This window comes from Crassostrea angulata, chromosome 2 (genome assembly GCF_025612915.1).
Source record: "Crassostrea angulata isolate pt1a10 chromosome 2, ASM2561291v2, whole genome shotgun sequence".
Taxonomy (NCBI): Eukaryota; Metazoa; Mollusca; class Bivalvia; order Ostreida; family Ostreidae; genus Magallana; species Magallana angulata.
The window spans coordinates 76148691-76173296 of record NC_069112.1 but is presented as its reverse complement, the minus strand read 5'-3'; the positions used below and the strand labels follow the sequence as shown (position 1 = coordinate 76173296).

Here is a 24606-nt window from a genome sequence, read left to right as displayed (position 1 = left end):
TGCACAACTTTTATTCTACATGTCTTAACAAAATATTTTTCGTTTAAAAGATATAAAGGAAAATATGTCTAAATTTTCGCACTTTTTTTAATCCTGTTTTTTGACCCCCTACCTTTTCCTAAATAAAAAACGTAATCTAAAAACAAAAACAGATGTGCACAACTACAATGTCTCTGTTATTCAAATTCGTTGGATTCCCATTCCCTGCTATCATAGTCTCGGAGCCTTTGTCTGGAAACAAAAGGCCCTAATTTTTTTTAAAAGGGGAATGACTCTTTAACGGAAAGGGAATTCTACATTTTATGAATTGCTTAAGATAGTGTTTTGTAAAGTACATTAGCCCTGAAAATTTGAGCAAAAACCGTTCAGAAATAAGTAAGATATGAAGCCTCAAAGTTCGCGTCTAGGAAGAAAAAAAAAAAAAAGAAAAATAATCTTTCCCGCACAATAATAGAAAGGTCTTCCGTTGGAAACGGAAGACCTTAATAAATCGTATAATCTGCCGACAATAACAAATAACATAGAAAGTGTCGCAGTTAGGGTTCGCAATGGGAGACAACTCATAAACAAAATGCGTATGAAATATATTCCTTCCAAACCTTAAAGTCTGCAGTCATACACGTGTTTAACAGAGACATTTGGAGTCTCGGTTATATTCGTCAATCTCTCCTTTCTGCAGTCGGCGGCCATTTTGTGCGAATGGTCGCTGCGTTTTGTCCATGCACTGCTCCATCCTTAACATCACCATGTCCAACAAACACTCCACGACCTTAGCAACGTTTTGACCAGTCGCGGCGCTCGTCTCAAAATATGGAAGCCTGCCAACAGAATTGTATGTACGAAAGATTATTCATTAATGTATCCTAAATTGACCTCTAACGAATTGTACAGACCAAAGATTATTCAATTCTGTTATTCTGTGTAATGTATCTTGAATAATTACATATTAATTAATAACTAATTTATTGCTATGTAAATAGATATTTTGTCCAGTACATGCGTTTCTCTCAAAATACGGAAGTCTTGCAACAGCTTTGTACATTATAAAGAATATCCTTTTTGTTGTAACGTTTTTATGTTTAGGCTCTTATTACTTGTCAACGAATAGTTATTTTTGTCCAGAAGCGACCGTATTTTATAAAAATTGGAGCCTGACAACTGAGGCATTTATCATCATCATTTATACCTGTGTTCTGTGTTTGGGTTGACCTGAAACTAATAATTTGACTCTACTAGTCAAAATATCAATATTCAGTGCTTGTATAAAATTACCTATATTCTGTTAGATAACAGCACTTGCCTTATATTACGGAAAACCGATAATACACATACATTCCAGTAATTATATATGTTTATGTATTGTAGCTAGATAAACCGGTAATTGATTAATTATAAACATATACATATTCTGTTTCGAAGTTGCGCTTGCAATACAATATAAAAGCATGCTACCAACATCATTATTTCAACAAATCAATTTCTGTTTATACATGTATCAAGTTTTTTCATGCTTGCATTAACATTTTTACCTTTGTCACAATTAATTCAGCCTAAAACAGATCAATGAGCTTCATTGTTGTGTATATCTGTGATTTAGAACCAGAGTTTGATACATTTTCTGTACTTATTGCAAACAGAGAAAAATTTTCCAGATTTATTTGATAAAGAAAACAAAAATTATTTGAGCTTTTGGAATGATGAAGGATAATTGATGAAAATTGTATACATCGGATGAATTATATGGACGACCCAGCCTACTTAAACTTTTAAGAAAAGTGTTTATTTCCTACCAATGTTTTGAAATTTCTCCAGAAATGTGTCAATTTCAAACCAGTATTTCTGACCGACATTAAAATAACTCAATGAAAACTGTCTGTTTCTGACCCATGTTTCATAACTCTCTATAAATGTCTAATTTTAGACTCATGTTGAATAACTGTGTCAATGTCTGGCCCATTTTTCAAATTGACTCCTTCGATATACATGTATTATGTCATTTGAATTTCCTGACCCATATTTGTAATAACTCTCTAGATCTTACTGACCCATGCTTTAAATAACCGTCTAGAACTTACTGTCCCGTGTTTTTAATAATCATCTAACATTTACTGACCCGTTCTTTTGATCCATGCTTTAAATAACTGTCTAGAACTTACTGTCCTATGCTTTTCATAACCGTCTAGAACTTACTGACCCGTGCTTTTTATAACCGTCTAGAACTTACTGACCCATGCTTTAGATCCATGCTTTTAATAACACTAGGAAATACTGTCCTATGCTTTTCATAACTGTCTAGAACTTACTGACCCATGTTTTTAATAACCGTCTTGAACTTACTGACCCATGCTTTTAATAACCGTCTAGAACTTACTGACCCATGCTTTTGATCCATGCTTTTAATAACTGTCTAGGATATACTGTCTTATGCTTTTAATAACCGTCTAGAAATTACTGACCCGTGCTTTTAATAACCGTCTAGAACTTACTGTCCCGTGCTTTTAATAACCATCTAAAATGCTTTTGATCCATACTTTAAATAACTGTCTAGGATATACTGTCCTATGCTTTTAATAACCGTCTAGTACTTACTGACCCATGCTTTTAATAACCATCTAAAACTACTGACCCATGCTTTTAATAACCATCTAAAATCTACTGACCCATGCTTTTAATAACCATCTAAAATCTACTGACCCATGCTTTTAATAACCATCTAAAATCTACTGACCCATGCTTTTAATAACTATCTAGAACGTCCTGACCAATGTTTATAATAACCGTCTAGAGCGTACTGACCCATGCTTTTCAGCAACATCCCTGGCCCGTTCTTCAGACACTTTTCTCTGGTCCTCTAGGTCTGCCTTGTTTCCACACAGAATGATGTCGGGATTTTCGCAGTACGCATGCGTCTGTAACTGGGTCAGCCAGTTTCTGATGTTGACAAAGGATTGCTCATTGGTCAGATCAAACAGTAGGATAAAGCCCATGGCATCACGGAAGAACGCTGTTGTGAGACTTCGAAATCTAAACATAAAACAGTCATCATTATTTTGAATCTATGATGAGGAGCATCCTAATGGAATTTATTTTTACTATATAGAGTATGTTAACATGTTTACGTATAGAAGAGTTATTTATGTACCCAAATGTGAAACATGAGTTATGTTTGATTTGTAGACAAATAAATGATTTTGTGGAATCCCTTCACCAACACATTACATCCTTTCTTAACAAATGATTTAAAAATGGCCATTTCATTAAATAATGTTCTCAAAAATTGGTTAAAAGGAGGCTCTCTATGATAAACTGTCATCGCCATTAAAAAGATTTAAACATTTCGACATTCGTCGTCCTGAGATTAATACAATTCTCATCATTAATGAATCATTTTATGGGCATCAGTATTGGTGGATTATAAAAAACATGGTACTTCAACGAACAATTGATTAGGAGGATCAACTCAGTAACAAATTCCTGGAACATTGACACTCAATAAGTATTGATGAAGCCACAGTAGTAGTCCAGAGATGAATTTATTTTTTTAGAAATCGTCCGGAGTTACCTCTCTTGGCCTGCGGTGTCCCACAGCTGTAGGTGGATCCTGTGACTCCTCCCAACAACACCGTCTGCTCCAGGGACACGGTGAACCTACGGGTGTCAATCAAACCACGTCACTAAGTCAGAGAGAGAGAGAGAGAGAGAGAGAGAGAGAGAGAGAGAGAGAGAGAGAGAGGAGTGAGAGAAAGATAGAGAGAAGGAGAAAGAAAGTAAAGAGAGAGAGGTGGAAGTGAGAGAAAAAGAGAGAAAGAGAGAGAGGGAGAGAGAGAACATGATCAATATTTAACTTTCTAAAAACTTGGGTCAATAAAAAAAGATCAAAGAGAGGAAGAAGGAGTGAAATTCAGCTTATGAGAGAGTTTCGGATAGATATATTGTCCACATACAAATGTTTTAATAAAGCAACAGTACATTTATTTGTGTGCTTGCTATCAAAAGAATAAATTATGTTAATAACTGAAAAAATTGAGAATAAATACAACATAAATTATACACTACACACTACCCATGCAATGATAGCTATATTTTACATGCAAAATTAATCTTCTACAAGATACTCGGCATATAATGGTACCCAGAACGAGTGTATTAGCATATACAATTCTATTTAGATTTATAAAGTTTTGAACAGGGTCATCGCAGGGCTTATCTCGTGGTGAGCTAACCGAAGAAACGATTCATGAAAATAATTAAGGACTAAAGAATCATTCTTTGAGTATTATGAGGTGATAATTTCGGCCGGGGCGTGGTCAAATCCAATAAAGCCCGAAGGGATTTATGATATATTTGACAACGCTCCGACCGAAATTATCACCCCATACTATTCAAAGAATGATTCCTTATTACTTATATTTATATTATTTCCAATTTATACACTCTAAAACACCTTTATTTCGAAATCACTATTATTTTTGTTGCACATGCTATGTATTATTACGCGGCGCAGCCAATACTGTTTTTCGATTATGCTATAAGACACGCCCATTTTGTGTCACTCATGTTTTATGAAGTTATTGGGGTTTAAGGTTCGAAATTGATTCGTATTGTTTTCACAGACAAAGATAGTTCAAATGTAAATATTCCTACATATATGTTGTATTTTTAAATAAATATGAGATGAGAAAACATACGCCATTCTTTGACAGTGATATCATTAAGTATATAAACATTGTGTTAGTAACGCATGGTTTAGGAAAACATTGAGATACTTGCATGGACTGATTGGTCCGATTAGCGAGTGTTTTGCTGCTAGTATATAAATAGCCTCTACCAGATACTGCTAGAACGTGGAATTGCTATGTAAGATTATATATGTCACTGAAAAAGTACCAGTCTTTTTTCTCTGAAATCCACCCCCACCGTCGAAGCAAAACTAGCTTTGAATTCCTTGTCTATATACTGATGTAGGAAGCAGGTTTTGCCCACGGCTGAGTCACCTGTGTGAGAAAAAAGAGGTAAGGCAACATTCTGCATTAGCTAGTGACTTACTACCAAATTCATCTCCAGAGAATATTGATACTGAGTTTGCATAAGGATACCTTAAGATATATTTCTCTATTGTTCTGAAGAGAATATGGGTAACTTATAACAATATACACACAATAATAAAAATACGGCGAGATGGAAAGACCACTTAATTTGGAAATTAATAATAAAATATAATAAATAAAATATCGTCTTTGTTTTCATGTTAGTCATCTGATTTTATTTTTAATAAGTTGACAACTTGGCATGCCCATTTACCTTTAACTTATTTGTTTTTACAATGACTGCCTTTCTTTGTTACAAAATTATCTGAAAACTTACAAATCCGTAAGTTACATTCATCAATACATGATGATTTAGAAAGTTGAATTTAACTGACATTGTTAAATAACGAAGTGCCTTCCAAGGTTATGGTTTCAGGAACAGCAAGTGTTTCGTGATATTTTCAAAGACTTGTCAGCAGTATTGGTTATATGTACATCACAATATACGCCGTTTTTGTAACCCCACTAAACACAAAGCCGTTATTCCTATTAGCCCCTTGGGGCCCCCTGGCTGAACCTAATCAGAAAACAAATAACAAGTCTAGGTTTTTTAATAACAATCTTTGTCACGGACGCCTCGAAGACCTGTTACTCTCGCAATTTTTTTTTTCGAAATTGATTTATTGATTATTCATTGCATTTATATGAAGAAGTCGGCAGAGCTAGAGAGGAGATAAAAATTCCGATAGCTATGCTCTGCACTGGGAGGCATTGAATGGCGAGGTTTATCTATGCTCTGCACTGGGAGGCATTGAATGGCGAAGTTTATCTATGCTCTGCACTGGGAGGCATTGAATGGCGAGGTTTATCTATGCTCTGTACTGGGAGGCATTGAATGGCGAGGTTTATCTATGCTCTGCACTGGGAGGCATTGAATGGCGAGGTTTATCTATACTCTGCAATGAGAGGCATTGAATGGCGAGGTTTATCTATGCTCTGCACTGGGAGGCACTGAATGGCGAGGTTTATCTATGCCCTGCACTGGGAGGCACTGAATGGCGAGGTTTATCTATGCTCTGCACTGGGAGGCACTGAATGGCGAGGTTTAACTATGCTCTGCACTGGGAGGCACTGAATGGCGAGGTTTATCTATGCTCTGCACTGGGAGGCACTGAATGGCGAGGTTTATCTATGCTCTGCACTGGGAGACATTGAATGGCGAGGTTTATCTATGCTCTGCACTGGGAGGCACCGAATGGCGAGGTTTATCTATGCTCTGCACTGGGAGGCATTGAATGGCGAGGTTTATCTATGCTCTGCACTGGGAGGCACTGAATGGCGAGGTTTATCTATGCTCTGCACTGGGAGGCATTGAATGGCGAGGTTTATCTATGCTCAGCTCTGGGAGGCACTGAATGGCGAGGTTTATCTATGCTCGGCACTGGGAGGCATTGAATGGCGAGGTTTATCTATGCTCTGCACTGGGAGGCACTGAATGGCGAGGTTTATCTATGCTCTGCACTGGGAGGCATTGAATGGCGAGGTTTATCTATGCTCTGCACTGGGAGGCACTGAATGGCGAGGTTTATCTATGCTCTGCACTGGGAGGCACTGAATGGCGAGGTTTATCTATGCTCTGCACTGGGAGGCATTGAATGGCGAGGTTTATCTATGCTCTGCACTGGGAGGCACTGAATGGCGAGGTTTATCTATGCTCTGCACTGGGAGGCATTGAATGGCGAGGTTTATCTATGCTCTGCACTGGGAGGCACTGAATGGCGAGGTTTAACTATGCTCTGCACTGGGAGGCATTGAATGGCGAGGTTTATCTATGCTCTGCACTGGGAGGCACTGAATGGCGAGGTTTATCTATGCTCTGCACTGGGAGGCACTGAATGGCGAGGTTTATCTATGCTCTGCACTGGGAGGCACTGAATGGCGAGGTTTATCTATGCTCAGCTCTGGGAGGCACTGAATGGCGAGGTTTATCTATGCTCTGCACTGGGAGGCACTGAATGGCGAGGTTTATCTATGCTCTGCACTGGGAGGCATTGAATGGCGAGGTTTATCTATGCTCTGCACTGGGAGGCACTGAATGGCGAGGTTTATCTATGCTCTGCACTGGGAGGCACTGAATGGCGAGGTTTATCTATGCTCTGCACTGGGAGGCATTGAATGGCGAGGTTTATCTATGCTCTGCACTGGGAGGCATTGAATGGCGAGGTTTATCTATGCTCTGCACTGGGAGGCATTGAATGGCGAGGTCTATCTATGCTCTGCACTGGGAGGCATTGAATGGCGAGGTTTATCTATGCTCTGCACTGGGAGGCACTGAATGGCGAGGTTTATCTATGCTCTGTACTGGGAGGCATTGAATGGCGAGGTTTATCTATGCTCTGCACTGGGAGGCATTGAATGGCGAGGTTTATCTATGCTCTGCACTGGGAGGCATTGAATGGCGAGGTTTATCTATGCTCTGCACTGGGAGGCATTGAATGGCGAGGTTTATCTATGCTCTGCACTGGGAGGCATTGAATGGCGAGGTTTATCTATGCTCTACACTGGGAGGCATTGAATGGCGAGGTTTATCTATGCTCTGTACTGGGAGGCATTGAATGGCGAGGTTTATCTATCGAGATATCGTGCTTGTTACTAGAGACCATCAAACGTGTCATCTGCATCAACCACTTCTAATGTCAATGCGCTTAACAACGGCAAATCCTAGGTTTCAAGTCGAAACAGTTGTTGCCTTTCTAATGGTTACCTAGCTAGAGTCTGCACCATCTGGACTCCAACTACATGTATATAGTAACCCTGTCCTACTGATTATACGCTATCTTAAGAGAGATGAATGGTCGTGGCCATTTCTAAGACTATATAAACCTCCTTAAAAGAAGAGCTCTGTATAAAAATATAGGAAAACATTCTTTGAAGTTACACTTTAATGATAAATAAGAGTTTAACAAAATTTAATCATTAATTTTTGTCAAAAGAAAGACTTCTAAGGAATATATAGCGAATCAATATTTGTACAGGACGACAATAATTCAACGCTGTTCCAATTAAGGCTTCTTAATGGCTTTTCCCACAAAAATATGGTTAACAGAAATCTAAAAGCTATGGTATTTTTGTCATTTTAGAAGAAAGTAACATTTTCGTAAAAAAAGAAGAAGAATTCAACATGAAAACTGCAGCTCATATTACTTAAAGAACTGTGAAGTAGAACCCCCCCCCCCCATCCCCCTCCTTATGTTTGTTGCATTGGGAGGGGAGAGAGGGGAGGGAGAGATTTATTTGCATTAATCCTTGTAAAAAATGCAAAGAGTTCCACGTGGTGGAACAGAAAGGATCTCAACGGCACATTTCAATTACACATGTTTTGCCAAGAAATCAATTCCAGTTTTTAATGTATCTATGTGCTGATTATAGACTTGACAGTTGTATCATTTAGAGTATTTTAAAAGTGTTTTAATCTTTATTGGATTCGCAGTTTTGAGCAGCAAACGCTGTTAGAATATGAACGTTAACCATCGACGGCAACATTATGACGAAAGACTTAAATAAGGTAAACAAGGTAAACGATCAATCCAATTAAATGGATAAAAAAAATCATATAACACTGTGTATTGCTTTTCGGGTAACGCAAAAAGATACATTTCAAAATGTTATATAAATACGTATAAGATGCATAAAAAGACTTGCATGAAATAAAATGCATTCAATTTTGAGAATGCGATTGCAAAATTTACAACACTGGTTTTAGTACAACACATAACATGCTTGATACACTTAACTTGAGTATAAAGAGTTTTAAAATGAAGAGAATCCTCCCTCAAAAAATCGATCAATAAACAAAAACTTTGTAAAAATCGTTATATTTTATATACTCTATTTTTTATTTAGATACTTCGTTTAAAAAAAATCAACACAAAGACTTCATATTTGGTCAGTGACTAACCAAAGTATGCTCAGTGCTAGGATAGGCAATGATTTTGGAAATCAGTGAAAATTATATAGATTTAGGAAATTTGCTTGAATCAGTTTCTATCAAAAACAAAGACAAAAATAAGACCTTTTATGATTCTGAACGGAATATCCAAGTATATGCCATCAATACATGTCAAAATGAGAACTATATGGAATGTAATCGACAGACAAAGCAAGGTGTTTTCCTGCTATGTAATTAAGCATCATTAACTTAAGTGCTTCAGCGACAGTTTGACCGATGAAATTCTTTGGATTAATATTCATGAAGTTCATTTTCCATTAGACTGTCAGTTTTTAAGGACTGATGTGGAGCTGTAAGCGCGGACATAACTTCAGTCGGTCTTCACATTAAAAACTAGACATCCCACAATTTGAGTATTGCTAAAACATGACTTATGAAATATTACAACTAAAACTGTGATCACAAAACATTTGGCCTTTTTTCTACATTGTTTTATTTCTGTATAAATGTGTAGGTTTGTGTAATATATTTAAATTTCAGATTCTGTTGGCAGATTGCTTTTCTGTTTCAATGTTTATTTCTCTTTTAATTTTTTTTTTTTATTGAAAATAATAAAAAAAATTAAAACCACCATAAAAATTAATATAGATATAATTTTTTCGTTTTTTTTTTACAGTTTGTTCGACCGTATGTGTACACAAGTCTTGTATATCACCACAAGCCTCATACATGTACACAAGCCTATGATGCATTCAAAACCATGCAGCGACATGCACAATACATTGACGTCACAATAGAAACTAAGAAACAGGCCAAACAGGCAATGACTGAAGCAGTTGAACATGTACAATAAAGTGGTACAACAGTACGATAGTACTACAATAGTAACACAATAGTACTACAATAGTACCACAATAGTACTATAAAAGAAAATATGAGTATTACCACCCGCTTCTCTCTGAAATCAATCCCTACAGTTGAGATAAACTTGGCGTGAAATTGTCTGTCTGTATATTGGTACAAAAAACTGGTCTTTCCCACGCCAGAATCACCTGAAAATTGCATATTCTATTCATAAAAAAATATTCATTTCCACGCTAAGGTGTTGCGTCATATCAATTTTTTAGAATGATGAAAAAGTACCATTCCAAGCTTACTTTTACCAAATCAAAGCAAACAAGTAGAGGAATACATATATTAAATAATCAGAATTCAGGACACAGGCTCCAGATTTTGTGAAAGAGTTAAAAATAAATATAATCAACAATTCAATCTTTAAATGACATCAATAACGAATACATGTAATTTCATTTTACATGATTGTATTGGTAATACATGTAAAATGAAATTTAATACTCAAACAAAATAAGGATACAAAAAAGAATTTTAATTATAGTGGTTGAGTTTTCTAGAGTAGAATTTTTATTAATTCTTCCTTTAACTGGACTTTGTTTGTGCCCGACAAAGACCCTTCAAACATCTCATAATTTATTTTGTGATAAAAGTTCTAGATCGTTTTTTTCTCCAACTATACAGCTTTGTTCCAAACTTCCATCCACATCTGCCATAATAAATTAGCATTATAAATGCATATTAATGCAATAATTATTGTAATAACGGTTATATTCAACCCAATTTTATTTTCGGCCTTTGATTCTCCTTGTCAGCGGGCGAATTAAAAAATGGGCGAATTTCAATGTCTCAAGTAATTCCTTTAAACACAACTGCATAGTGGCGAATTCAAGTAAGGGTGAAGCTGTTTGCGAGTGTTGAAGGGCGAAAATTACACAAGGGGGAACTAACCCTGTGTACAGTATTAGACATCAAATGTTTCGGTTATATTAATTTCCGGATGACCTGGATCTTGATCAACAAAAATCAGTTGCAGAGAACCAGTTTATCTCCAGTCAACCATGAAACAAAGTTAGTTTACAGTAATTGTTTACAACCCAGCAACAAAAACAACGACAAAAATGATGCATGTCTTCTAGACTGCTTGTAATATCAATGGTTGGAGCCATGATCATGGATTTGGAATTTGTATCTAGCAATGATGCTTCATTTTCTGGCCTTTGCTGGCAATTAACTGATAAAAGTGTGTCCTTGATTCTCTGGCCCTTCTCGTCACCATCACAAAGTCCTTTTGTTATTGATTCTTCATACACTGCTTTTCATTCCAGATTTAATGACAGAACGGAAACTAGGGGAGACTTCTTTTTACTGAAAGTCTTCACATGGAAGCCTTAGAGATTGGAAACATGGGAAATTGCTATCACCATGATCTTTTAATTTAGAAATTTATTAAGAATGAAGATTTTCATTAGAAACTCGTCAGAAAATGCAACAAAGAAAGCAATTTTAACTAGAGGTACTGTGAGCAAGCTCACAATTGATACCCCCCGCTAGGAAAAAAATCATAACGCGTGTATTTTTGCTATTATAGAAAATTTTGGATGAATCTATTTCACTGACCATTTTCTATAAATAACAACTGCTCTATTTTTTAAAACTGTTAATGCTAATAGGAGTAAACAAACCAATTTCTATCCTTTAATTCCATTTTATTTTAAGTTAACTGTTATTGCATGAGGACATTTGCATCCTTCCTTTAACAACCATGACTCAAATCAAACTCGAATCAAACGAAATCCACATGTCAAGCAGCCATTTAATATTTAAACATTTTGAATTATTGGTATACTGAGCCCGATTTTTTCCGAAGTTTTTTTTCCACACATTTTTTTTTCCAAATAAAAATTTCATCGGGGCAGCCCATTTTCAGAGAGACAGGAATGAAAATCTAAAAAAAAATTTGATGTGGCCTGAGAAGAGCAAGCTTTGTATCAAATTTTAGCTTCTAATATTTCCATTAATACAAGAAATGACACAGACAAAATTTAGCATTTTCGAAACAATGACCTTGAACTTCCTCAATTGACCTTGTGTCAAGGTCATGACACATCCTTACGTCATAAGCAATATTTGTGTGAAGTAAGAACATTCAATGCTTCTCCATAATAATGATATGGACCAGACACGAATTTTGCATTTTTTCTGCCAGTGACCTTGCACAAACAACCTTGAGTCAAGGTCATGACACACCCTTAGGCCATAAGCAATCTTTGTGTGAAGTAAGAACTTCCAATGTCAATGTTTCTCTTTAAGGAAGATATGAACCAGACACGAATTTTGCATTTTTTCTGCCAGTGACCTTGACCTTGCCCGAATGACCTTAGGTCATGGTCATGACACACCCTCAGGTCATAAGCAATCTTTGTGTGAAGTAAGAACTTCCAATATTTCTCCATAAGAAAGATATTGACCAGACATGAATTTTGCAATTTTTCTGCCAGTGACCTTGACCTTGCGCGAATGACCTTGGGTCAAGGTCATGACACACCCTTAAGTCATAAGCAATCTTTGTGTGAAGTAAGAACTTCCAATGTTTCTCTATAAGAAAGATATGGACCAGACAGACGGACAGACGGATGCACAAGGTGATTCCTATATACCCCCCCAAACTTTGTTTGCGGGGGGTATAACAACTACACTGTGTTAGAATTTTGAGGGAAATACTTCAAACTGTTTTAAATGCTATTTCTGAAAATCATTGATGTAATTTTGTTATATATAAAACAATTTTTTAACAAATCTGAAAGGGGCATAGAAATAATTAACATGATTGACCTGAATATGCCCTGTATTCAATAACAAATTGATTATTCTTTTTTAACTTCACATAGAATTCAACCTATAGTTATTGTAGGAATATGATGAAATACATGTAACACCACAAGAGTTTATGTAATGCTAGGAATTTTATGAAGCTTCATTACATAAAATTTATCTAATGCCAGAAATTCAATGAAATAACATTACACAGAATTCGTTTAATGCTAAGAACCTGTTGAAATGTAACATTACAAATATTAACCTAATGCTAAAATCTGATAAAAAAATTCACACAGAATTTACTGGTACTTGATGAACACATGAAATAACATCACACAGATTTTACCTAATGCCAGAAAGTTGATGAAATAACATCACACAGATTTTACCGAATGACAGGAACTTGATGAAATAACATCACATAGATTTTACTTAATGTCAGAAGTTTGACAAAATAACATCACACTGAATTTACTTGAAAAAAAAAACATCACAGAGACTTTGCATAGTGCCATAGAAACTTGATGAAATAACATCCCACAGAATTCAATTATTTCTAACAATCTGATAAAGTCTTACACAAAATTCACCCTATGCTAAGAATTTCATGAAATAACATCACACAGAATCTACCTAATTCTATAAAACTTGATGAAATAACATCACACAGAATTTACCTCATGCTATAAAGCTTGATGAAATAACATTACACAGAATCTTAACCTAATCCTATAAAACTTGATGAATAACATCACACAATATTTACCTAGAGCCAGGAACTTGATGAGGTAGTCATAATCAGCAGATGCAGCAAGGTTGCCGTGGGAACCAAAGTGGGTCGGGGATCCATTGGGGGGCCCCACATCCTCCATGGTCAAATCGGAGTCTGAATAAAAACAGGAATGGGAAGTTTAATGACTGGAATCAGGACAACAATCCCTGAAACGTTCTACTTTCCCATTTTTCTGTGCGTTCACTGTGTGCTCATAGCACATACACCATGCGTTCACATCTGCAATCTCGGCTCTGCTCCGTTTGCGCTCACCGTTCACTTTGCGCTCACTGTCCGTTCAGTGTTCATTTATCGTTCAATCAAATAATATGATATTAAGGCTGATAGCAATACAAACATGTAGTTTAGTTTTTCCTCTTAAGCAACCAAACGCAATGCAAGGATAACTACCGAGGCACTCCAAATAATTTTTTTTATCTTGCATTCACATATTGTTCACCATGCATTCACCGTTCACTTTTTGCTTGCATTTGCACTCTGCGTTTGCTCATTGTTCACTGTTCATAAGTGCTCACACGATTTTGTTCAGAGTGTGCTCACTGTTCTCTCAGTCTGAGTGCGCTCAACGTTCACTCACTGTTTAAGTGGGAAAGTAGAACGTTTATGGGAGTGTATAATAGCTTTTAACTTTAACATGAATCTGAATATAATAATATTGATATAGGTTAACATGGTCACAGAATAATAGCATGGAGTTAATGGTTTAATATGAACCAACTGATTTCAGAAATCAATCATCTCTTGTATATGAAAGCAGGTTCAAAGGTCATGAAAAATGTAAGATGTTTGTCTATAGTCATGCAATATTTAATCAATTGTATTCTATCTCAGTAGTTTATATTGTTATACAATCCAACAAATTACCCCTCTAAAGCTGTAGGAATAATAATAAGTAAGCAAAAAAAGAAAAAGTGTCTTATTCTATTTTCAAAGCAAACTGTAATACATTTATGATAGCTGTAAAAAGGTCCATTTAAAATTGTACCAATTCTTAATCAATTTAAGCACATGTGCTTGAAATCATGCTTGGAAATCAAGACCCAGGACTAAGTATTTTTACTGTAATAAGTCAAAAATAAGACTTTGTAACACGTTTTATCTATTGAGATCTCTAATTCTGAGCTAACATCATGAACTATAAAATTTTAATATCACAAAATATAATTACTATGTAATAGCCTTAACACTGGATTTTATATAAAGTACATCTGTCATCATTCTGAACCATTCATACTTTTCAAAACAGAAACCTTCTATGAACTGTTAACTTAGTCAATTCAGCATACTGTAAAGCAACTTGTATTTGCTACGACTTAATATTTCGCGATTTACTGTGGTTCACCACAACTAATTTTTGCGATCAAGCATTGTCTACAACTGTGTCGTTATTTTAGCTATACAGCAGGGACTAAAATTGTGGTGAGAAATATTAGCGAAAATGAGTCTCTCGCAAACCTCGCGAAAATTTCTCTTTTGTGAATTAATGTTGGTTATACATTGCATTTTAGCCCAGTATCCAGTCCTAACAGTGTGCATGCAAAAATGAATTCTATATCCAAAACTTGAAAAGAATGGAAGGTGTCTACCTGACATACTGAGTCAGCCCAATGGACGCAAGTTCTGAATGAGAAATAATCAAAAGAAACTTGGTAGAATTTCATGGCATTCCCTAAGATCAATGAAATACCTATAACATCATATAGCACAAACATTGAATAAAATGATGGCATTTGGCATTGATGATGATCAGTATACATTTTATTATTAGGGTGGAATAACACACCTCGAAATTGTCACTCAAATTAACTGTAAATTATTTGATTATGAAAGATATAATGATAATGAACTATACATATGTCAAATAAGCAAAACATTTGCAAATTGGGGATAAAAAATGAATATTTAAAAAAATCAATTCAGAAAGTAACAACAAAAGCCCCTGCCGGATTCGAACTCGGGATGTACGGATCACAAGCCCGACCCTTCATCCACTTGGCTATGAGGTAAGTTATATGTTACCATCGATAAAAAATCCTTTTAATAAAAGAAAATGTCGTTTTGATCAGAGGTAAGCCATTTTATGATAAAATGTGTTATTCCATCTTTTTTAAAAAAGTAACTTGATCCAAAGAGCAGGATCACTTTCCATTGCCAGGCACGGATCATAGGATCAGACAAGACATGAAGCGTTTGATCTGATGATCCGCGCCTGGCAACGAAACGTGATCCTGCTCTTTGGATCAAGTTACCAATATAATGATAAATCTATTATATACCCTTGTCTATTTAAAAGTTTTGATTATAAAACTATCCTTTTAAAGTCAACTGTGAAGGATATAATTATATAGCAAAGCTATTTTGAAACGAACTCTTTCAAATGCGCTAAAATACGAACATTATTTAATGCAAACAACGTCATCAATGTCAGAGAGTGAAAATCACAGTGTGGTGATCCCGAAAATTAGACCACACTTTGTTAAATTGACGGTATCAAGAAGGGAAATTTGATGAGTGTACTGTGGAATCATTCAATTTAATGGGGGCCAATGTTCGTGGATTGTGGGTTTTTTGCTGATTCGCGGGGATGTAATTATGTGGATGCGTCAGTTTTCAGTTTTGGTATGTAAACTAAATCTTTAATTATTAGTTTTCATTGAGGATGTAAATTCCTTGGCGAGGGCTACCCAACACAAACACCACAAAAATTGAGCCACCACGAATTCCAATGATTCCACAGTATAAAATAGGCTCATATACAATGACCCCACAATGTGGCCACACTACCATTAAGAACTTAATTGTTCCAAAAGAATGACTGTATACATGGAACTACATTATATGTATTCGCCCCAATTCTATTTTTGCCCCTTTCGCCTTCATTGTAAGCGAATTGAACACTGGAAATTTTTTTAAAAAATTGGGAATTAAACTGGGTAATTTTAAGTAACAGTTTCCAATACAAACTGTGACTGGGTTTTATCATTCAAGAGGGGGGTGAAACCACTTGCAAGTGTTGAAGGACAAAACAAATGCATGGGCAAAAAATAAAAGTCTATGCATAATATAAATAGTGCCTGCTTGGGAGGGTAACAGTTGAATTGACACCCTTGAGAAAACCATAAATTGACCTCAAGAAAACTATTGTCAACCATTGCAAAGTGGAAGTTGACAATGGTTTTATACTATTTAATCTATTATACTGAATGTCTTAATTTTCAAGAAAACTTAACTGACTTCTTTAGAAATGATGGGAATTCTACGTTCAACTGTACCCGCATAATTTATGCACATGTAACAATTCGTTGTGTTATCCAATGCCAAGTGTGTTGCTTACTCTGACGGTAATAGTATATAGATAGTGTCTATTTGTGAGGATAACAGTTGAAATTGACACCCCGAGGAAACCATTGTCAATCGACGCGTAGCGGAGGTTGACAATGGTTTTCGAGGGGTGTCAATTTCAACTGTTTTCCTCCAAAACAGGCACTATTTATTTTATTATACTGAATGTCTTAATTTTACAGATTTTTTTTACTGCTCTTATATAGAAATGACGTGAATTCCACGGCAAACTGTACGCGCATAATTAACGCGCATGTAACAATTCGTTGTGTTACCCATTGCTAAGTGCGTTGTTAACGCTGAGGGTAATAAAACGGATTATCAACTGCGTCTAAACCAATCAGATTTCAGTATTTAACATGAAAGTATAATAAAACAGATTATCAAATGTGTCTAAACCAATCAGATTTCAGTATTTACAATGTAACATGAAAGTATGATTATTATAATAATATTAATTGACTTAATTCTTGAAATTGAAGACTAAGGAAATTAAAAACAATTTGACTGGGTTAAGTAAGAGTATCCAATTCAAACTGTGACTGGGTTAAATATCATATTATTCAAGAGTGGGTGAAACCACTTGCAAGTACTGGTTAGGACAAAAAAAAGCATGGGGCGAAAATTAGCCTGTAAACAGTAAGTCTAGGCATTAGTCATTGTCAACCAACAAACATTACAGGATGCCATTAAACTGTTCACAACCCCCCCCCCCCCCCAATCATCCTCCCACTGACTCCAGCTCTTACAATCTGACATCCATCTTTTGATCTCCTCCTAATTCCCACATTGTACAATAACAATTGAATGCTTTGCCTAATGAAAGCCTGCCATTGCATCATTGATCGAAGTCTCAATGCATGCATTCAGGTAATAGATAATGGCCCCCAATGCATGGTAAATGGAAATTCCGCTAGTTTTCCATGCATAAATGTTGGGGTCCTCGCCCCAGTACTTACGTGGTTTCCTGGAGATTAATTTTCTAGCAGTTTCTGTATAGCTTGTTTGACCTGGGTAATTATTAGATAGTGACCAGGGGGTGAAATGGTATTGGTCACACACATTGTGGGGTTTAAGTTCTGCATTGCCATCAGGGGATCAGGCTTAAAACTGCTCTCTGGTGAAGAGTATCAATTGATGAATTTGTAGGGAAGGAATTATGACCTAATAGTTCTTTTTGATCCTACGTGCCACAACCATACAAAACAAAGATGTATTATCAGCAAGCAGAATTTTACAACGCTCACATATGGAAGACAGGAAACCGTAATTCTAACCATGAATAAATCAAAGAAACATATTTCTCAGATCTGATCGTTAATTTGACAATAATAAAGGATTATGACATTGATACCAAGATTCAGGGAAGGGAGATGTCAAGATGAAATTACTAATATATGTGAATGCAACTTTCCGTAGTTCAGATCGAGTAAGCTAATTATTTTCCAATTACAAATTTAGAATTTCCAAAATGAAAAGACTGAAGCATAATATAGTACAGATGTTACAAATTATAATAAATAATTTTTGTCATTTATAAACCCTATTACACATAGACATGACAATAGCATATATATATTAGTTCCCTTTTAAGGAGGCTTAGGGTGGTCAACATATTACCATCAAATCTACTTTATGTTTTAAGATATTATGTTTTAAGCTATAAACTTTCATTTTGTAAAGAAAAAAAATTCTTTTTATATATTTATCAAGCTTTAAAATGAGTATTTTCCTGTAACAGTTCTTCTTATTATGGAGATCAAATTAGTCTTAAGTTGGCCCCAACCATCAAGCCTTCTTAAGGTCAGATGCGACCTATCCTCCATTTTTTGTATTTTTCCTATCTCTACAATGTGAAGATTTCCACTAAGTATTTCTATAACTACATTTTCATGTTATATGACACTTTTTTGGGAATAAACATTTTTATATGTTAAATAAAAAAGGAATAATATATCAAGGAAAATTATATAAAATTGAGGAACATCTCATGTGTCCTTAAAGTTTCTTTTTTCTTGTTAGTCCAATACATATGTACTATCTATATGCACACTTTCTTGATGCAACATCTTCAATTACAAGTCACTAATATGAATAGTATGAAATAGAAGATGGAATGCAAACAATGTCATCCTGTTCATTTAACATCAATAATGGGGGGATGTGGGGGTGGGGTGGGGTGTGCCCCCTCAACTTCTAGTATTGAGCAATAATTGTTACAATAGATTTCTAATTAAATGAATTTAAGAAATTGATTTCCGTGAAAAATTGTACACAGTTTTGTATTCTCACAATTCAATATAAAAATTGACAATAGATTTCTAATTAAATGAATTTAAGAAATTGATTTCCGTGAAAAATTGTACACAGTTTTGTATTCTCACAATTCAATATAAAAAAAAAACATCATGCATTACCTATGCAGCCAGGTGCAGTATTCAAACCAAGAGTTGAAGTACTCACATAAAATTAACAGACTACAGTTATAATGAGGTTCAAGATTGTGTTTTGTTATTAAAGTTCGTCCCAAGTTATTGCACTTCAATCACTTTTAGATGATTTTTAATAAAAATACACATACCTGTGAAAGAAGTACAGTTGAAAACGACGAAATGGAAAATATCAAAGATATCTTCATTAACAAATTATCCCTTTTCACTCATAAAAGTTTACAGAAACGAAAACAAATTTCTTATAGAGAATTATAATGGGAAATGTTTACATCTTTCTCCATTCGGAAGTACCCCGAATACCTCGTGCAATTTTTCAAAGCAATCATCCGGGCTTAATTATGGCTAATATGCAATGCAAAATCCCTGTAGACTTTCTATTTAAGGATGTGTATTGAAACCTGCAGCGGTAGAGGGGGCGTTTCAAAACCGATAATTTTTCATATTAGTGGATGAACGTAGTTTAAGCACAAAGGCATTTATTATTATCAAAATATCAAGCAAAAAGTGGTGGAAGCAAAAACTTGGGGCAAAGAATATAAAAAAGTACCTAGGACTGGACTAAAAGCAGATAATTCTGTTTTCATTCATGATTAAGAAAAATACAATACAACATGTTTATCAATAACAGACTATCGGTCAAATCTCATTTTTAAATGGTTGTTTATTTATCAAACAAACACTCGAACGATTATCGATCTCTGGGGGACAAATAAGCATATAAAATAATAAATAAAACACAGGCATTTTATTGACATGGCCAGAAAACCTAATAATTTAAATTGGTTCATACCCTTCTCTTTTCTCGTTTTCATTTATTGGAACACTGCTGGTTGAGTGCAGCAATAAAATCGCGGCCATAAATAAGGTCACATTTAGATATTAATAATGTAAGACTTATAGTCTGTCCCAAGATATTTTTGCTGCATATTTGAACGATTTTTAATAAAAATACACATACCTGTGACTGAAGTGCAATTAAAATCGATGGAAGGGAAAATTCCCAAGATAACTTCATTCACACATTATCATTTTTCCCTCGTAAAAATTCACAGGAACGAAAACAGATTTCCTACGGAGATTTATAATGGGGAATGTTGACATCTTTTCTCCATTCGGAAATACTCGGGACCCCTCGCGCAATTTTTCAACGTTATCATCCGGGCGCCTACATCTCCTTGGCAATGGAAAAACCTCGTAGACTTTTTATTTTTAGCCGTGTACTGATACCCGACAAGCTAGAGGGGGCGTTTCAAAGGGGAAATCTTGGGATTTTTTCATACTATTGAATGAACATAGTCTGAACCAAGAGGTATTTATAAATATTGAATAATTTAAGAAAGTATGCGGCAAAAATATCTTGGGACAGACTATAGTAATCCTATGAATTAAAAGTCACAAAAGTCAAAATTCATCGATATTTTATAATTGAAACTTCACCGATATTTTGTCATTGTGAAGCTATGCAGGATGTTTAAAATTGATTCGGCAAACCATTACACAAAAAAGTGGGGAAAACATTTAGGTTGGGAAAGAATCACTACGGGTGACAGAGCGCAATAAAAAATAATATATATCCTGTTCCTCATTTCTCTGATATGGGACTAATAAGCTGAACATTTTATTAATGCAGTCATAATTTGAGGTACCAATATAAATCTAAAACTTAAAAGGAATTTAAGATGTATTTTTTTTATATATCAACTTGAGGCAAAATATTTTAACAGGAGAATTCCTATTCCATGAAATAAATGCAAACCATACATTTCATTATACTAAGGGCAGAACATTGGGATTTAAAAAAAGGGATGCCATTATAATAAAACCTTAAAACTTACTTTCTCACTTTTGAATTTGGTAAATTTAACATAAAAGAAAAGCAAGTCTCTAAAATAATGTACACTATCTTTAACAAATCTAATGGTGATCGAGTGAATTGAGATGCTTCATGAATTTGGATGATTCGGGTATTTAGAAGGATTCACTGTAAACAAGATTAGTGGCTTAATGACTAGATTAGAACAAAACCCACTTCTTAATCCATGCTACCAGCAGTCGCTAAATATTAAGTGATGTTTTTATTAAATTAATGGTTAGGAATTTCTCTACATTCACAGTGATGTCACATTAAGATGGACTGAGAGCTTAGAGAGCTGTAAATAGAGAGAGATGATGTTTGATTGGTGCAGAACGTTTGATCAGCCAATGAAAAAGTTGGAAATAAAAAAGGAGCTTGATTGCTTTGCTCCCCCAGTTCTCTTCTTAATCGCAAAAATCTGATTTAAATATGGTCTAACAATCACATAAAACACATATTGGTGTAAGCTGAAGAGAAAAGTCTCGCTATAATTTGCTGCGCAGAAAATAAATGATTGTACAGCCTTATTACCATGCAAATGTAAAAAACAACATGTTGTATGCAAATGTGCCCTAAATTGGTTGATTATTTTGATTAATTGATGCAGTTTCATGAGCAATTAATCCCAGTATGCGCATTTAATTGATTTTTCAATGGAGTTATATCAATAATGCCAATCTAGTGAGTTAGAACTAGGGATTAATAAATGATGAGTACTTATTCAACAGGCGAAGTGTCAGGTCATCACCATTTTTTCACTTAAATTAAGAGAATTCAATAAAAAGGTAGTCTCAAAACACTGATGTTATGTCATTTCTTTGTTCCGGTAGTCTTAAATTTTACCTGTGACAGTCCAAAATTAGTGAACTTCTAAATATCAGACCGTTACCAGTGGTTACAGTGCTGATATCCTTCAAAATTGGACTGTCTAGGTAATTCAACGATGAAATTCAATGGCGGTGTTTTAAGTTTTATATGTGCCTTCTGACTGTATAAAAGAATATTAGACAGATCTTGGCCTTAACTGCTCTCAAAATTTTCTCTCTGATATTTTAAATACAGAACTATATTTTCAGCATATATCCATTACATTATATTTTATCTCAAATATATCTGATTAAGAAGCACTATACATGAGGGCTATGTTTCTCCCAAATACATTCAAACTTCATTATATCGAACTAGATAAGACTTCTAGATATCCAAGTTTTTATGATATTCGAGGATAAAATGCTTAAAAAATAAGTGGTTGAGACTTTTGGGACTTACAAATCACTTTGACTTAACTATTGTATTCGAGATATCAGTGCTTGAGATATCAAAGTTCAACTGTATATAAGTATTTATGTTTGATTATTTTACTGCATATATAAAGTATATAAAATGAAGTCACAATGAATTTCGATCAATATTGTAAGTGAAGATTAACCTCAATGTATCTCTGAACCCTGACAATAAATAATGAATAGAAATCAAACTGCATTTTAGATTAGAGGACACATTATTTTGTACTCAAGAAGCAAATGCTCTCTACATTAAGTTAAATACACAGATAAGTCACTGTTACCCCCCCCCCCCTTCCTAAAAAGGAAGGTCACCACTTTGTTGGAGTATTCTTGAACTTTGACCCATAACAATGACCATGACCTCAACCTCTGAAATGTAAATTGCATGGTTCAGAGGTCATGACTAAAGGTGCAGACAGACACATAAAGACAAAAGAATGGAAAGAAAGATACAGAGACAGACTAAAAACATCATAATTTCATATAGAAGAGTCATAAATATGAATGAAATTAATTTAACTACCCATGATATGAAAATTATAGTTTGCAGATTTAAACAAAAATGGAGAAAATAGTGAATTTACAAGTATATATGCCATCATAAATGAATCATTTGACAAAAAATACCCTCAAAAATAGCCAAATTCTTAGAATATAATAAATGAAAAAAGTTGGCAGTAGGGAAGCAGAATGAACTCTATGGGATTTCAAACTGACATTTAACTGACAAAATGACACATTGACATGATGACATACTAACAGCGACAATAAGCCCTTTGATATGAGGACATATTGACAATTTCTGTGGTTTCGTCAATATTCATATAACACTAATTTTTTTTATGGGTTATGTTCAGTTCAGATCTTCAAACTTTAATTTTCATTGAAGTGCAGTTTCTACTACCATATTTAATTGATAGGATTACTGTCAAAAGATTTACATATCGGATCCTTGAAATTGTTATTCTAGATATTGATGCCCAGAAATATTGAGGAAACCAGTGTGACAGTTTTCTGATTTAATAACATACAGTACCTTAAGTCAGCTGTTTACTGTTTAATACATTCCAGTCATCACACAAAATAAAAGGAGAGATTTCTCAACAGCCTTTTTTTTTAGTCAATGTTTACCATTCATCACATATTGGTCCTTTAATGAACACTCACAGATTTGGAGTAAAATCACAGAAAACAACTAAGAGAGATGAGCAGCTTCTCCAGTCGAATGCAACCAAACTGCCCACTAGCTGCCCTTTATGAACACTCACAGATTTGGGGTAAAATTGCAAAGAAAGATAAAAGGAACAGGACAGCTTTTCGAGTCAAATGTTACCCAATCACACCATACCCCTTACGATCACTCACAGATTCAATGCCAGAAGCTGACACTCGGCTCACGGACATTAACACACAGTGTGCTGTTTTCCTGTGCTACAACCTATCAAGTCTCCTGTCACTTCTCTGCAGTGTAAAAATCAATTAATCTCCTGTCTCATTTGTCGCCCGATCGCTTCACGGTGACAATACTGGGGGACTTAGTTCCATCGCCCCAGTGGCATTTACACTGCAGTGTTGGATAATCTATACATTTATTAGCTAACCTAAACATAAATGTATAATTGAGTAGTCTGACAAATATATGATTTATTACATAGAATCTAGTACTGTTCTTTATATGCAAACAGTGTAGGGCAGGTGCGTGGGGGGTTGCGACTGCATGTAATAAAAGAAGATGGGGATAGACCCAGTGAGCCTGGTAGCTCAGTTAGAGGGTGGGAGAGGGTGAGGTTAGATTTTGTGAATGAATCAAAGGGTTGGTAGGGTGGGGGTCAGTTATTGACTTGTCCAGTAAGAGCGCTCTTTGTGTGGGGCGGGTAAACGAGGTAAGGTCGGATGTTGGGTCAGGGGTTATAGGTCAAGTTGAGGGCAGTTGTCATGACAACCCATGCAGAGTCAGTGGTAGGGCCGGTAGCCTGGGTTTTACTCACTAATTATGATAAAAAATTGTACTTCAGAAATACTTTGTGCACGAAATATGGATACCAAAATACACAAATACATGCATATAATTATGTCCATATAGATGACAAGCTTCTGCGCATTATCTGATAGTTATTAGTGATCAGTTGATAGTTAGTGAGTGTTTCAGGTTGGGCTGAATGGCTCTTTGTTTACATTAAGATAATTGTTAATAGTGTGATTTTTTTTGGGGAGGGGAGGGGGAGGAGT

General features: G+C 35.2%; 1 protein-coding gene across 5 annotated transcripts; it reads right to left on the bottom strand.

Annotated features, from left to right (window-relative positions):
• Window positions 1–487: 487 nt before the first annotated feature.
• LOC128171545 (ras-related protein Rab-27B-like) lies at window positions 488–23843 on the bottom strand. 5 transcript variants are annotated; one of them, XM_052837322.1, is made up of 6 exons: window positions 23743–23843; window positions 13415–13534; window positions 4888–4994; window positions 3563–3648; window positions 2797–3024; window positions 488–818 (listed from the first exon to the last, which is right to left on the bottom strand). In XM_052837322.1, the coding sequence occupies exons 2-6, from the start codon at window positions 13518–13520 to the stop codon at window positions 626–628; spliced, it is 720 nt and encodes a 239-aa protein (XP_052693282.1). In that variant the 5' UTR covers window positions 13521–13534; window positions 23743–23843; the 3' UTR covers window positions 488–625. The 5 variants fall into 5 exon arrangements, with proteins under 5 accessions (XP_052693282.1, XP_052693283.1, XP_052693281.1 ...); XM_052837323.1 differs by lacking the exons at window positions 4888–4994; window positions 23743–23843 and adding exons at window positions 9922–10028; window positions 23414–23725; XM_052837321.1 differs by lacking the exon at window positions 23743–23843 and adding an exon at window positions 23414–23722.
• Between the last annotated feature and the right edge of the window lie 763 nt (window positions 23844–24606).